Genomic DNA, 13,531 nt, shown 5'->3' with positions numbered 1-13,531 from the left:
CGCGAAATTCAAAACAAACGAACAAAACCTGCCACAATTTCTGTCGTTTTCTTACAGAATTCTCATTTTCTTTCACCTTATGTCGCACACGAAGTATCACGATTTCGTTTGTGAATACATTATTCATTTACTGGGTCGAACTCACTCTGTAGGTTATAAAAAGGTAATAATCGGGAGATTTATTACAATTCCCACGAGCAACGAGTCTTGGCTTGTCACGTGACTATAATGTGAACAGCTAAGAACTATTTCTCAGCATTCCCAATTCTGCACGAACTTATCCTAGCTATAAACTTAATTACTACTACTACCCATTATAAGTGCTGGAAATTCCCGTATCTTCACGCCTTGAAACACCGAGTCGTGAACATCTGGTCGCGAAAATTATTAACGCTGTTGTTTGTACTAAGGAAAACTCGAAGTTTCCATTCATCCACGCTCTGTGTAGCATCAGAGTCGAGAACATCTGGTCGCGAAAATTATTGTTTATTTTCATAGAAAACGAAATTTAATGAAAGACGTTCGTTTTTTTTTTCACCCCACTTTTCAGTACTAAATAAATCAGTCTACAAAATATCTTCTTCTAGAACAAAGCGCCACCTTTTAAACTTTTCATATTTTAACCAACAACTTCCAACAACGACAGAAAAAAATAATTAAATGATTACGAGTTCCACAAGCTGATTTGCATAGCTCGGTTGGTTGTTTGTTTTGAATTTCGCGCAAAGTTACACGAGGGCTATCTGCGCCAGGCGTCCCTAATTTAGCAGTGAAAGACAAGAGGGAAGACAGCTAGTCATCACCACCCACCACCAACTCTTGGACTATTCTTTTACTAACAAATCGTGGGATTGCCCTCAGGGCTGAAATGGCCAGCATGTTTGGTGTGACGGGGATTCGAACCCGCAGATTGCGAGTCGAGCGCCCTAACCACATGGCCATGCCGGCTGGCATAGCTTGGAGTCTTGTCAAAAATTTTCCTTGATAGCACCTACCTTGATAGTAACTACTTGGATCATTAATTCGTGTCCTATTAGATCTCAGTTATAAGGTTATCCGAAAATTATGAACAATATCTTATTATTAAACATTATCCACGGCTGCATCTAGTTTTATCTGTTGACAAATCTAAATACAATAGTGTTATGTACGATATATTTTTCTCTGTGTGTAAACTATTTTTAAACAAGAGCTTCAGGGTGTATTTCTTTTCAAAAACATCATAAACCCCTAAACTGTCTTCTAATTTATATACCATTCCATATTGATGTGGTCCAAATGCTGCATCATACTAAGTAACTTATGCTTTTGCCTGTTAAAAAAACAAATCAGTGCAAAGAACTTTAAAAAAAATTAGATGGGAATACTCATTTTCTACGTAAAATACACTGAAAACTCAAACTAATATGTAATAATATGCAATAATGAATTATTAACGATCTTTTTTGGTTTAAGTTTTGTGTGTGTTTGTGAACTCATACATTTCTGGGAAACCGTACCCGACAAAGTCATGGACCCACAACCAATTTAGTGCATAAATAATTTAGAAAAATGTGTTTAGGATCCAACGAAATCCATCACCATCGTTAGTTCTAGGGATAATCAAACGAATACAAAATAGCACTTATATGGATCATTTTCTAATTACTCTGTTCCGACTGGTTATTGAGTCATTATATTTTTATTTACATTTAGGTTTTGAAGTCACTACTAACCTATTGTTGAAATATACACTCCCTGATAGCCACTATGACAGGTGGTGTAAGATACTGTATGGATAATAGTCAAAAATAATTTATACAATATTAAATTTAGTATAATCAATGTAAAAGCATGAACACTGTTAGCAATTTCAGTCAAAGGTGACTTTTATTGGCTAATTAAAATCTTTTTAAAATCATGTTAGTTTTACTCACAGATAAGGATTTCAATGGAACTTGTGAGGTAGACTGCTACCATTACTTTATACTCTTATAATTAGTAAGTTACAAGAAGGAAAAATTATGAACTTTTGATTCTATAATTGACATTAAAAAGGATTTCGTCAAAGACTTGTGAAACAAAGCTCTAATAGAGTAATTTTTAAAGTAGACGCCTGTTAGGGTTGTCTTTTCCACTGAGTTGTACAGGGTGGCCAGTTCTCTCTGAGTGCAAGCCTGCTGTGAAATTCTGGGTTTGGCTAACCTTAAGAGTAGCTTCTGTCTTCAGGACTGGAGTTTCTCCCTTCTCTAGTCTTATTTTGTCTTCAGGACTGGGGTTTCTCCCTTCTCTAGTCTTATTTTGTCTTCAGGACTGGGGTTTCTCCCTTATCTAGTCTTATTTTGTCTTCAGGACTGGGGTTTCTCCCTTCTCTAGTCTTATTTTGTCTTCAGGACTGGAGTGTCTCCCTTCTCTAGTCTTATTTTGTCTTCAGGACTGGAGTTTCTCACTTCTCTAGTCTTATTTTGTCTTTAGGACTGGAGTGTCTCCCTTATCTAGTCTTATTTTGTCTTCAGGACTGGAGTTTCTCACTTCTCTAGTCTTATTTTGTCTTCAGGACTGGGGTTTCTCCTTTCTCTAGTCTTATTTTGTCTTCAGGACTGGGGTTTCTCCCTTCTCTAGTCTTATTTTGTCTTCAGGACTGGAGTGTCTCACTTCTCTAGTCTTATTTTGTCTTCAGGACTGGGGTTTCTCCCTTCTCTAGTCTTATTTTGTCTTCAGGACTGGAGTGTCTCCCTTCTCTAGTCTTATTTTGTCTTCAGGACTGGAGTGTCTCCCTTCTCTAGTCTTTTTTTTTTGCCGCTGACCAACATATCGTCTTTCAACTGTGCCTTCCTTTTCATTTTCAAAAACAGTTTTCGCCCAGTTCAATTTTACGTATTGAAATAATTCAGTTCTACATATAACATTTCATTAGCAATAACCAGTTCTTTTGTGTGTTTTTTTGTTGTTGTTACAGAAGGTAAAGAATAAATATATCACAATGTAGCTATTCATCCACAGAATAGCAGAAGTGAACTTTGGTTGGTGAATTGCTCTCAACTATTTTCTTATACAAAAGTATAATAAAGCATGTTTACTAATTACATTCTTTTTAGTACAAGGTTCATAAAGAAGCGGGGCCTTTTGGAATTACCAGAGTAAGTACGATTTCTGCTGCAGAAGAAAGATTAAATACTGTAATTTAGGTGAAGGCTGGCAGATGACTGTTTGGATAGGAAAACAAATGAAGATCCTGCAACAATATATCTTTTAGCTTGTACGGCAAATCACAATAGTTTAGCTATATAGGAACACTAAGTAGGTTAGTCTGACGCAGTGTTTGTGAACAACTGAGGTGTAGATGAATTTGTATATTTAAATCAATTTTAATAATTAAAGCAGTCAGTAATTATTAAAGGCTTAAATTAAACGGAAAAACTTTCAAAAATATGATATATTTAGTAACTATTTGCATAAAAATCATGTTAACTGTAGATGTATTTTTTTTTCTTAATTCGTCCATTGCGGCTCAAAATCAGAGGTGTGTAAAAATAGCATTTCAGATCTATTTTTGTCTCTCACTAGTTGCTGCGACTTGTGGGAGACAAAAATATAGATTTGAAATGTTATTTTTTTACACACACTTTATTTTGATCCTCGATGAACGAATTAAAAGGAATGTGAAATAAAAGCATTTCCAGTTAACTTGATTTCGTAACACTATGTAAGTAATTATTATCATTAACTTTCATCTTCTGATCAAAACAAGCTACCTACACGGAGTAGAACTAAATATTAACCCAGTATTGGGTATAGATAATTCATATACCGCTCTTATTTAGAATGATTTAAACACGTGCTCAACTATTCTATAGATTTGTACTTTGTGACGTATTTCATTTAATATCAGTTTTGGTGACGGAGCTGTGAAGACATAACGCAGTTGAAACTGTATGTGAAAAGGACGAGAGCAACTGATGATGGAATTATCCGAACTGTGCTGGAGTGAATTTTCGCTGAACTAATTCTTAAAAATATCGTCAAATATCTTAATTAACCTTAGGCTGTTTCAGTGTCTATAAAAGGGATCTCTCCAAGAGATAGTTACAATGATAGAGTCAATAGACGTTTGTAAGGCTTGTTTATCAGGTTTATAAAACCAGAATGTATTATTGTACGAAATTGGGCACTAACCGCTCTGAAGAATCAGTAAACTAATCTTATCATACCTATCTGCGACAGATAGAAATTTTTAAATGATATCTTTTGTTAAATATTGTCACCATTAGATGTAGTAGAAAAGTTCAAGAAAACATATCTAGCAAAAGTGTCTCCTATGACCACTGCCAATCATCATCAAGCGTAATGGAGCTCAAGAAACATGTAGGGAATTCCGCATCGTTAGGATCCAATGTTCGTTGTGCATTTCTCAGAAGCCATCTAAAGACAATGACGCCACGGGGATTTCGTCGTTTATGTAGTAAGGGAAACAGAGTGAACATACACAATTAGAAATTGATTGAATCTGTTCTTCTGTCTGTTTATTTGTTTATACGGTCGACTAGTGCTACAGGGTGAACAAAGTATATAAATACACACACACACACACACACACATACATATATACAGATTGAAAGCACAAACCACGATTTTTTTTTTTCGAGTAACGGAAAACAAGAGGTCTCAGTCAAGTAACGTCATATGACAAAACAAACCGAAATTGACTGTTTGACACGGAAACTGTACGAGGCCATCGTATATTGGGGACGAGGATATGCGGGCCTGTGCGTTGTGTGGATGTTTATGACGTGAAAATATGATTATGTAAAAGAAACAGTTGTGTATATCTATATTAAAAAATCTACGGTATATTCAATTTTCACTAATATTAAAACATGTTGGAACATAGTTTTGTTGCAACATAACTAGCTCTAATAGTGCATTTTCTGAAGAATATGTACTGTTTATTTATCAATTTAGTGACTTTAAAGATATATCGACCGAAAGGGGATTGTTGCTTAAAAGTAATAGGAACTTTAAGAAATTACTATTATGTTTTAATTATGTATTACACATATATGTGTACTGCATTTTGTTTAAAATAATTGTTGTTAACATACAAATAGATAAATTACAGAAGCTCGGCGATAATTATCTAAATTTCATACAAGAACAATAGATCAAATAATCTGTAAAAAACAAATACTGTTAAGTTCCAGTGCTGAAGGTCGAAGCTAATTTAAAAAATTTATAGGCCAATAATATGTTTAAAAAATCTAATTTGATACTACCTTTATCACAAAAGTTCCCCTCGTAGTCCACATTCTTGCAGTCACAGATGGCGCCACTGTCCGTGCTGATACATGTACCTCCATGTTGACATGGATCACGGTAATTACAGTGATCCAACCCGTTATTTCGTATGCCATGAAAAGCAATCATGTCTTGTCTTCTGGAGGAGGCTTCGTCATTGGAGTAGATAACTTTACGTATAGCTCCTTTAAAGTGAGGTTCGAAGAAGACGGTGGTTAAAGCTAGCTGAGAAAGCTTTGATTTGTACCGAGCTGGCAAACCTCCTATGTACACGAAACTGTTCATTGACAAATTTTCAAAAGCAAAGTCCCTTCCAGGTGTTACACGATTCTTGATTTCGTCGTCAACACGTAACGAAACTTTTTCTACGTGTCGCACAATTTCTACGAGATGCCACTCACCATCGTTTAAGCCTCGACCCACCGTTATAAAAGCAGAGCCTTCTCCGAGGTTATAACGTAACCGTAAGGTTCCTTCAACGAGTTTGAGCTCAAAGAAATAGCGAAATCTTCCTCCGTCGTCAGTATAAAAAAGAAGTCCGTTGAGTTCGTTAGTTTGAAATTCAAACGAGAGAGATCCGTTCCACGTCTTAAACTGAGCGTAAGACGTAGGCGAGCCTTCCAAGATAAAGCTCTCACACGTAGCCGCCCAGAAGACTATTACCAAAGAAATTATATAACCACTAAAACGTATCATGTTTACAGTGTTTAGAAATAAAAAAAATCGTTGTTAGTCTTTCTAAATACACACACAAAAAAAAGTTTGTTATCAATGTTTGATTCGGGACCCTTTAAGTATTTCTTCGTAATATGAAGACACGCTTGGAGATAGTTTTAAAATGCGCTAGTGATAAGTCTTGAAATATCGTCTTCTATTCTTCACAGATTTCATGTAGAAAATCCCGGTATTAAGGAGTTCCAGATGTTAAAAACCTGTAAAATTTAAAGAACAATTTATTTTGGTCATTTGATTAAAGACAAACAGCATATTACAGTAAAAAGTTGTTTAAAGAAATGATATGGATTGTATCATAAATTTAGAGCACATCTGGGGGGGGGGAGGTTAACAAAAACTTTTTTGTTTGTTTTTTACACCCAGTTAATTTTGTTTGTTGGTTATTTTTAGCAAAGTCACATTGGACTATTTGCTGTGCCTACCACTGTGAGTCGAACCCCAGATTTTAACATTTTAAGTCCAGAGACTTACCACTGTCCCACCGGGTGACCACCCAGCTAATCACATTTTGTGTCTCTTTAATTCCAAGTATATTATGAGTTGTAAATCAACTTGTGGTTTCTTCTATTTAACATGTCGTCTACCCCACTAGTGCTTTCTACTATTTTCCCTGGTATTATACAGTGAAAGCCCTGGTAGTCATCATAGAGGTAATAGAATATTCATAATTTAGTTTAACTAAACAACACGCCCACATGTTGTGTTATCACTGTATACCATAGGTGGTCAAGGTAGCGGCAGCGAAAGTAACGGCAGTAACAGTTTCATTGAGGGATCAGGTGTGAAAAACATTGTCTCACTCCGGCAGATGATGCATTCCCTTACTGGCAACTCATTCATGGGGAACTCTACATCCGTATTAAACTTATTAAATAAAACAAATTAAGGAATAGTTCATGCATGCTGCGAATTTTCAATATGTATGGCCACAGTTACAAGCTTATCTGAAAATATCCGAATCCCATTGGATATCAGAAGCCAGATATCTGATCAAAACCACTATCTGTCCCATCTTAATTTTTTGTCTTTCTGGACTCATTTGTTGTTGATTTTTCTTAGTAACTTACAAGAAGAAACGTTATACATCTGTTTCTAATTAAATTTTATTGTCAAGACTGTCAAACTTTGTAACAAACCGTTGGTAAAACGTCTGTATCTAGATATGTATCATATTATTCGTATCGACCACTATCGCATTGTACCAGCCATACCAAATACCCATTTCGGTGTCTACGATTATATTTCGTTTGTATTACTCTACAAATCTTGTATTTAACGAAATACTGTTGCAATAAAGATACTAATTTGACAGCAAAGGTTTTGCGGGTCTCTGTTAGTAACATTATATTCTTTAATGATGAAATTAAGAAAAAATTAGATGTTTTTTTATTCTGACAAATAAAATGTGGATATCCTCACAAGAAAAAAGAAACAATCTAATAATATCAAATACAGTATTCTTAAAAAATAAAGCTAAGTTTATAAAATAATAATGATATCAGGCTGTCCTAAGTTTTATAGTGTATTTTACATTATCTATTATTTAGTGTAATTAAGCTAGTATTTACTTGTCACGATGTTTCCTTGCTTCAACAGCCATTACTCAGTTTACCGTTCATAAGGCTTTTCATACATTATCATAGGTGCTTGATCAAGGTCGATGGAAGTTTATATTAATATGCACGAATACACGAATTACTAGAGAAAATGTATGCAGGTTATATTGAAACAGCCAGTAAGGTAGCCAGGTAATTTGAATAGTTAAAATAACAGTAAATTACTGCGTTAACCATTAAGCTCCTATGTACTAGGTACAATGCAAAATCACGCGAATGTTGGAAAACTAAGGACGTAAGAACAGGTATTATCTTTGAGAGAGAAGGAATATAGTAGTTTAAATTGTTAAAAGCATCTTGTTGAAAGTTGCTATGGGATTTACTCTTTAACTCAGATATACTGAGTTTGGTCCCAGGACAAACATATATATTCGATTACCAAAAAAAATTTGGCCATCAATGACTAAAAGACGGGCCGTTTTGGTGAGAGGAAAGAAATGCGATAAGTTGTAAAGATGTTAAAATCATAAATAATATTCAACGTTAAACTGGTACACAATTAAAAAACATTTCATTTAGGCCTATCTATGGCCTAAAAGTTGACGACTCTACACGTTTCGATGTTACGTTTCGATACCCGTAGTAGGCAGAGCACAGATAGCCCATTGTGTAGCTTTGTGCTTAATTACAAACAAACAAAAACCTACTGAAATGACTGGGCAATTAAGGACTTATTCCACTTCCTCTATTCTCCAGCACGTAAAGCTTACTTACGTAACGATTAGTACGTAATACTGCAAGGAAACATCTCCCATGATGCTTAAAATGCACAGTACTTTTCTTAGTCTTTCACCTGTCTTGAACCTTCAAACTAATCCGCTATCCAAGAACTGGTCGGACACGCCATTAATGAAGAGGATACTCAACCAGTTTATTATTGCAGTATCGTCGTTTAGATTTTAATTTTCGAACTTGTTTACATTACTTAAATCGTATTATGATTATAGTTAATTTAATTCCAACTCTCCAATCCTCTGTTCAAAATTAAACTTTGTAACTAGTTTAGTCTCAGTCCTAAGTTTTCGTATATTAGTAATTAATACCGTGAATAAGTAGGTATTAATATGCGTTTTTCTCTTATTTATTTCTATTCTATCTGAACCACTGAATTCGCTGGTGTTTACAAGTTATTCATAATCGTTGAATACTTAGTAAGTTAACACAATAAATTTAATTGAAAACAAAACAGAAACATTAAGACAATCAGAGCTGGGATTTAAACTATTATTAAATTAGATTCAAATAAGAGATACCGTATTAAATTCTGACTGTCACTGTCGGTATGAAGCTATTAATGCTGAAAAGTCTTAATTATCCGGTCCTACTCACAGGTATCTCGATTATTTGTAACCTGAACGTTTTTCTCTGAACATCCAGTTCACTATGTCAAAGGGCATAACATAGCCTAATGGTTAGAGCACTCGACTGGCAAGCTGCGGTTCACGAGATCAAAATCCATCGTCGGATATGCTCACCCTTTCAACCGTGGGGACGCTGTAACGTGACTCTCAATCCCACTATTATTGGTAAATAGTAGCCCAAGAGTTAGCAGTTGGTGGTGTTGACTAGTTGCCTTTCCTCTAGTTTATCATTTCACAATTAAGGATGGTTATAGCGCAGGTAGCCCTCGCCTATCTTAGCGAAAAAACTGAACACACACACGTTTTGTGAAGATTTCTCAAATACTATACTTAACATGAACATCTTTATTTCTTTACTGCATCATTATGAACTATTTAATTAAGCAGGTCCTGCCTTGAGGTTCATTATGACCTATTGACACTCCGGGCACGAGTCAATTTTTGTCTACTTCTTGTATGGAATTGTAGCTATTTTTCCTCTTAGAGGGATGAAACGGTTCTCTACATAACACACTTTTGATTTTCATACTGTATTTTCAAGCCGAAGTTATATGTTTATCTTGTAATTTTCAACCCAGTTTCTTTTTAATACCGCCCGGCATGGCCAGGTGGTTAGGGTGCTTGACTCGCAATCTGCAGGTCGCGTGTTCGAATCTCCGTCACATCAAACATGCTCGCCCTTTCAGCCGTGGGGGCGTTATAATATGATGGTCAATCCCACTATTCGTTGGAAAAAGAGTAGCCCAAGAGTTGACGGTGGGTGGTGATGACTAGCTGCCTTCCCTCTGCTAAATTAGGGACGGCTAGCGCAGATAGCCCTCGTGTAGCTTTGCGCGAAATTCATAACAAACAAACAATCTTTTTAATACAAACTCATAGATTTATAATCACGTTTGTTTTTTATTGTTGTTTTTGGTTTTAGAGTTTTCTCTAAAAGCTACACAAAGGGCTAGCTATGCTCATCCGTATAATTTTGTAGTGATAGACAAGACGGTAAATAGCTATTGAAGAGCATCCACAGCTAACTTTAGGGCTACTCTTGTTTTACCGAATGGTGGAATTTAATTGTGGCTCTTATAGCGCACCCATGACGACAAAATGCGGAGTGTATTTTGTGGCAAAGCACTCTAAATTCTCAGTTTCACAATCCGTTCACGCTAGACACCAAGTCACGCCCGTCCGTTATTCCCATTTTCAACATCACAAGGAAATGTGCTTTAAATGTGTAACGATTTAATTTTTTTTTGTCCGCGAATCCCTCCCACAATGTTAAAGATAGCAGGATAAATTTGGCGGTTAGACTCTGGGTGACTCAGGTGTGTCATTATCTATATGGCGTGGCCTCCGTACCAAATGGGTACCAAGGGGATTTAAACGTGTCCCTAGGCACGATGGGGTCTAGAAGCAGGTTTTCTGGATCACTGAATCCGAATCTAGCATCAGAATTTTTTGAATCCTGGAGTACCATGTTTGAAACTATATTTATACCCCCACTCACACGCTAGTGGGACCAAACGTGACACGTGCTCAGGTACCATGAGTGGTTGTCCTAACGGGACTTGTTTTTGAGTACGCCACTCTCCTTGAGGGGATCTATGAAAGTAGTTGGGATAATGGGAGAGCTTGGGGTCCCAGTGGATCATAAGGTGGCGTTTCAGCCCTGAAGTGGAGCACAGTTATTTTATGCTAGTAATAGTAATAATGTTTCATATAAAAATCTTTCATCTTTCTTCTCCTTGTTTTAGTCAAGATAACTACAACTACTTTATCACTAACGTCAGTTTAAACCTAAGTCCACTCTATGTGTTTTTGGTCAGTGCATGATCTCAACGCTTGGTCATAATAACTAGTAGTAATTTTGAAAAATCATAATTCTAGTGCGAACGATGTTATCATTACCCCTTGAAATTAACTTTTTTTACGAAAATCTGTTGCTATTTTAAAAAGCTAACGTACAGGGTGAAATAGAAATTACCAGCCAATAATAGATGAACATTAGACGATTGTAACATGTAGAATACTCGATGCTTTGTACACTATATAATTGGTGTCTTCACATAACATTAAATTCTATTATACACATTCATAGAATACTCTAACTTTCAGTTAGGAGAAAAACTACACAAAAAATTAATAAAAAGTATAACATTTTGTAAATGTAAAATGATATAGGGACGGCAGTGCCAAAAAGAATGCAAACAAGAACATATCGATGATATAGCTATACATAACCATCCCTACATGACTTTCAATATTAACATTTAATGTTACACTGTAAAATACATACATTACTTTAATATTACTTAGTTGAAAGTTATATATTCCTGAATGTTGGTATGCAGTTTGTTCATCATAATATCATGGTCATATCAGGATAGGAATCAATGTAGTGTAACTAAGAGCCTAAGACTTACGTACAAGGAAAAACCAAGTTTAGCCAAAACATGTCTTGATTATTACAGACTATTACAGATTCGCTACGAGGTCGGTCCAATTGACCGACCCCGTAACCACTCGTGCATTTTACATTGTAACATTAAGTTTAATATTGAAAGTAATGTAGGGATGATCTATGTATAGATGCATCATCCCTATATTATTGTTTTAATTCTTCTTGGAACTGCTACCCCGACATCATTTTACATTTACAAAATGTTTTTTATTACTTGTAGCATTATAAAACAAGTACACGAAAATTAATAATGAGAGTCTGTCATACAAAGTTAATTTTTTAAATAGTATTTTCCTTAATATGCATACAATTTATTAATCTGATGTGTATGTCTAAGCGGAAAGCTGTGCAATTGACTATCTGTGCTCTGTCGATTTTAGGAATCGACCCCTAAATTTAAGTGTAATAAACCCTAAAACTTTTAGCTGAGCCACCGGGAGGCTAATAAGCCAAAACGAAATGCAATCTTAGCTTTTTAAATGTATTTATCATAACAAAACAATATAATACAAAAAAATTTAATAAAATCAAACTACTCAATTCAATAAAGGAATGCCGTGTGTAAACTAAATAACTATGCGTTGTTGGATTAAAATTTTGCCTGTATGTTACAGACTACATAACACGATTCGCTGCTAAAGACGACTGAATAAATGTAACCTGATATTATATCGACCCGATACTCTGCATATACATCAGCAGAATCAAGTTTCTTCAACTTGAAACGGCTCTGTACTTTTTCTGCTCGTATACAATGCCTAACTTTTTAAATTTTAAGTTATATGTGTTAGAAAACATGTCTAAAACGGTTTTAGGTTAAACAAAAATATTGATACTGTTAATGTGCTTTTGTTTTACTTTAACGTAATTCTAAAACCTGTTTTTTTTATGTTTAAGCTTACCGCTGAACCTCCCAAGACCTTAACTGATGTTAATTAATAGCTTAGAAACTTAGAATGACGAAAATACTAACGTGTATGTCTTACCTTACGACCTTACAAAACAAAATGATACATTGTCCTTTATAAATTTAAACAAAACTCCCTACGATTTTTCCCCATTTTACTATTCATCCTAAAAATTGGTATAAAATGCAGGAACGATATATATAAATATATATATATATATATATACATATTGCCCAGTATACTATATTAATTTATTGGAAAGTTGGACTGAGAAGAACTGTAAGAAAACAGCTAGGTCGGGTTTACGCTATTAAAACAGTTATAACAACATTGGTTTCTTACTTATGTTGGTTAAAATAACATTTCCTTTTTTATGACATACAAATCAATATTATAATTTCAAAACAAGGCTGTTAAACACACGCACATGTCCCTTTTTTATCGATTCCTGCGGTCGTAGCGTTTCATGTATCATCGACTGCGCGTTGCGCTTTAACAAATCTTTTAGTCTTACCACAGCGAAGTTCATGACAAGTCGTTCATTGCGTGTAGCACCATTTCCAGGAAAGTTATGTTTTTTTATACTTTTTATGCAAACAAATCAAGATACATATATAGCGGTGTTGAAAGGGAAATCCATACAACTTTTCTTTATTACATTGATATAGAATTCACTATATACACCCTATTTAAAAATTGCAAACAGAGGAATAAGAACAATAAGCCTTTTTATTTATTATTTTTTGCATCACTTGTTACAATAATATTTAATATTATTCTATTTTAGCGACACAAAATAAGCGACTGATTTGTCTTACAAGTTCGTTTGATATACCATATCCACACAGCAAGATATAAGAATATCTGATATGAAAAGGTTGTTTCAGATAAATATTCGAGATTGATCTTTTTAAGCCACAAAAATGACAAAAAATTATATAATATTTTTTCTTTCATTACATCGTGCTTTTACCCGAGATGCTAAATGATTTTTTAAATGCAAATCGTTCTTCCTTTCTTCCTTTGCTGTCTCAAGCAATCAAGTAATTCGATAATCTGAACATAAATAGAAGAAAATAATATTTTGGCATTTTTGGGAAGGAAATAAAACATTTTAGAGCAGTATTATTGAAGTTAATATTTAAAATTCATCGATGTTTAAATAAATAAAGTTTAAGCCATCTA

At 34.7% G+C, this 13,531-nt stretch overlaps 1 protein-coding gene across 4 annotated transcripts in view; it reads right to left on the bottom strand.

Moving 5' to 3' along the window:
- The window catches only part of LOC106458275 (neurexin-1-like), a 165,949-nt gene that overhangs the window by 108,885 nt on the left and 43,533 nt on the right, over positions 1-13,531 (bottom strand). For all 4 annotated transcript variants that reach the window (XM_022384430.1, XM_022384432.1, XM_022384431.1 and 1 more), the window contains one exon: positions 5,253-6,206. In XM_022384430.1, the coding sequence (XP_022240138.1) occupies positions 5,253-5,970 (718 nt within the window). In that variant the 5' untranslated portion in view covers positions 5,971-6,206. The remainder of the gene's footprint in view (positions 1-5,252; positions 6,207-13,531) is intronic.

This window comes from Limulus polyphemus, unplaced genomic scaffold (genome assembly GCF_000517525.1).
Source record: "Limulus polyphemus unplaced genomic scaffold, Limulus_polyphemus-2.1.2 Scaffold438, whole genome shotgun sequence".
Taxonomy (NCBI): Eukaryota; Metazoa; Arthropoda; class Merostomata; order Xiphosura; family Limulidae; genus Limulus; species Limulus polyphemus.
Note: the sequence above shows the minus strand (reverse complement) of the source record. Positions and strands in the feature narration are given on the sequence as shown.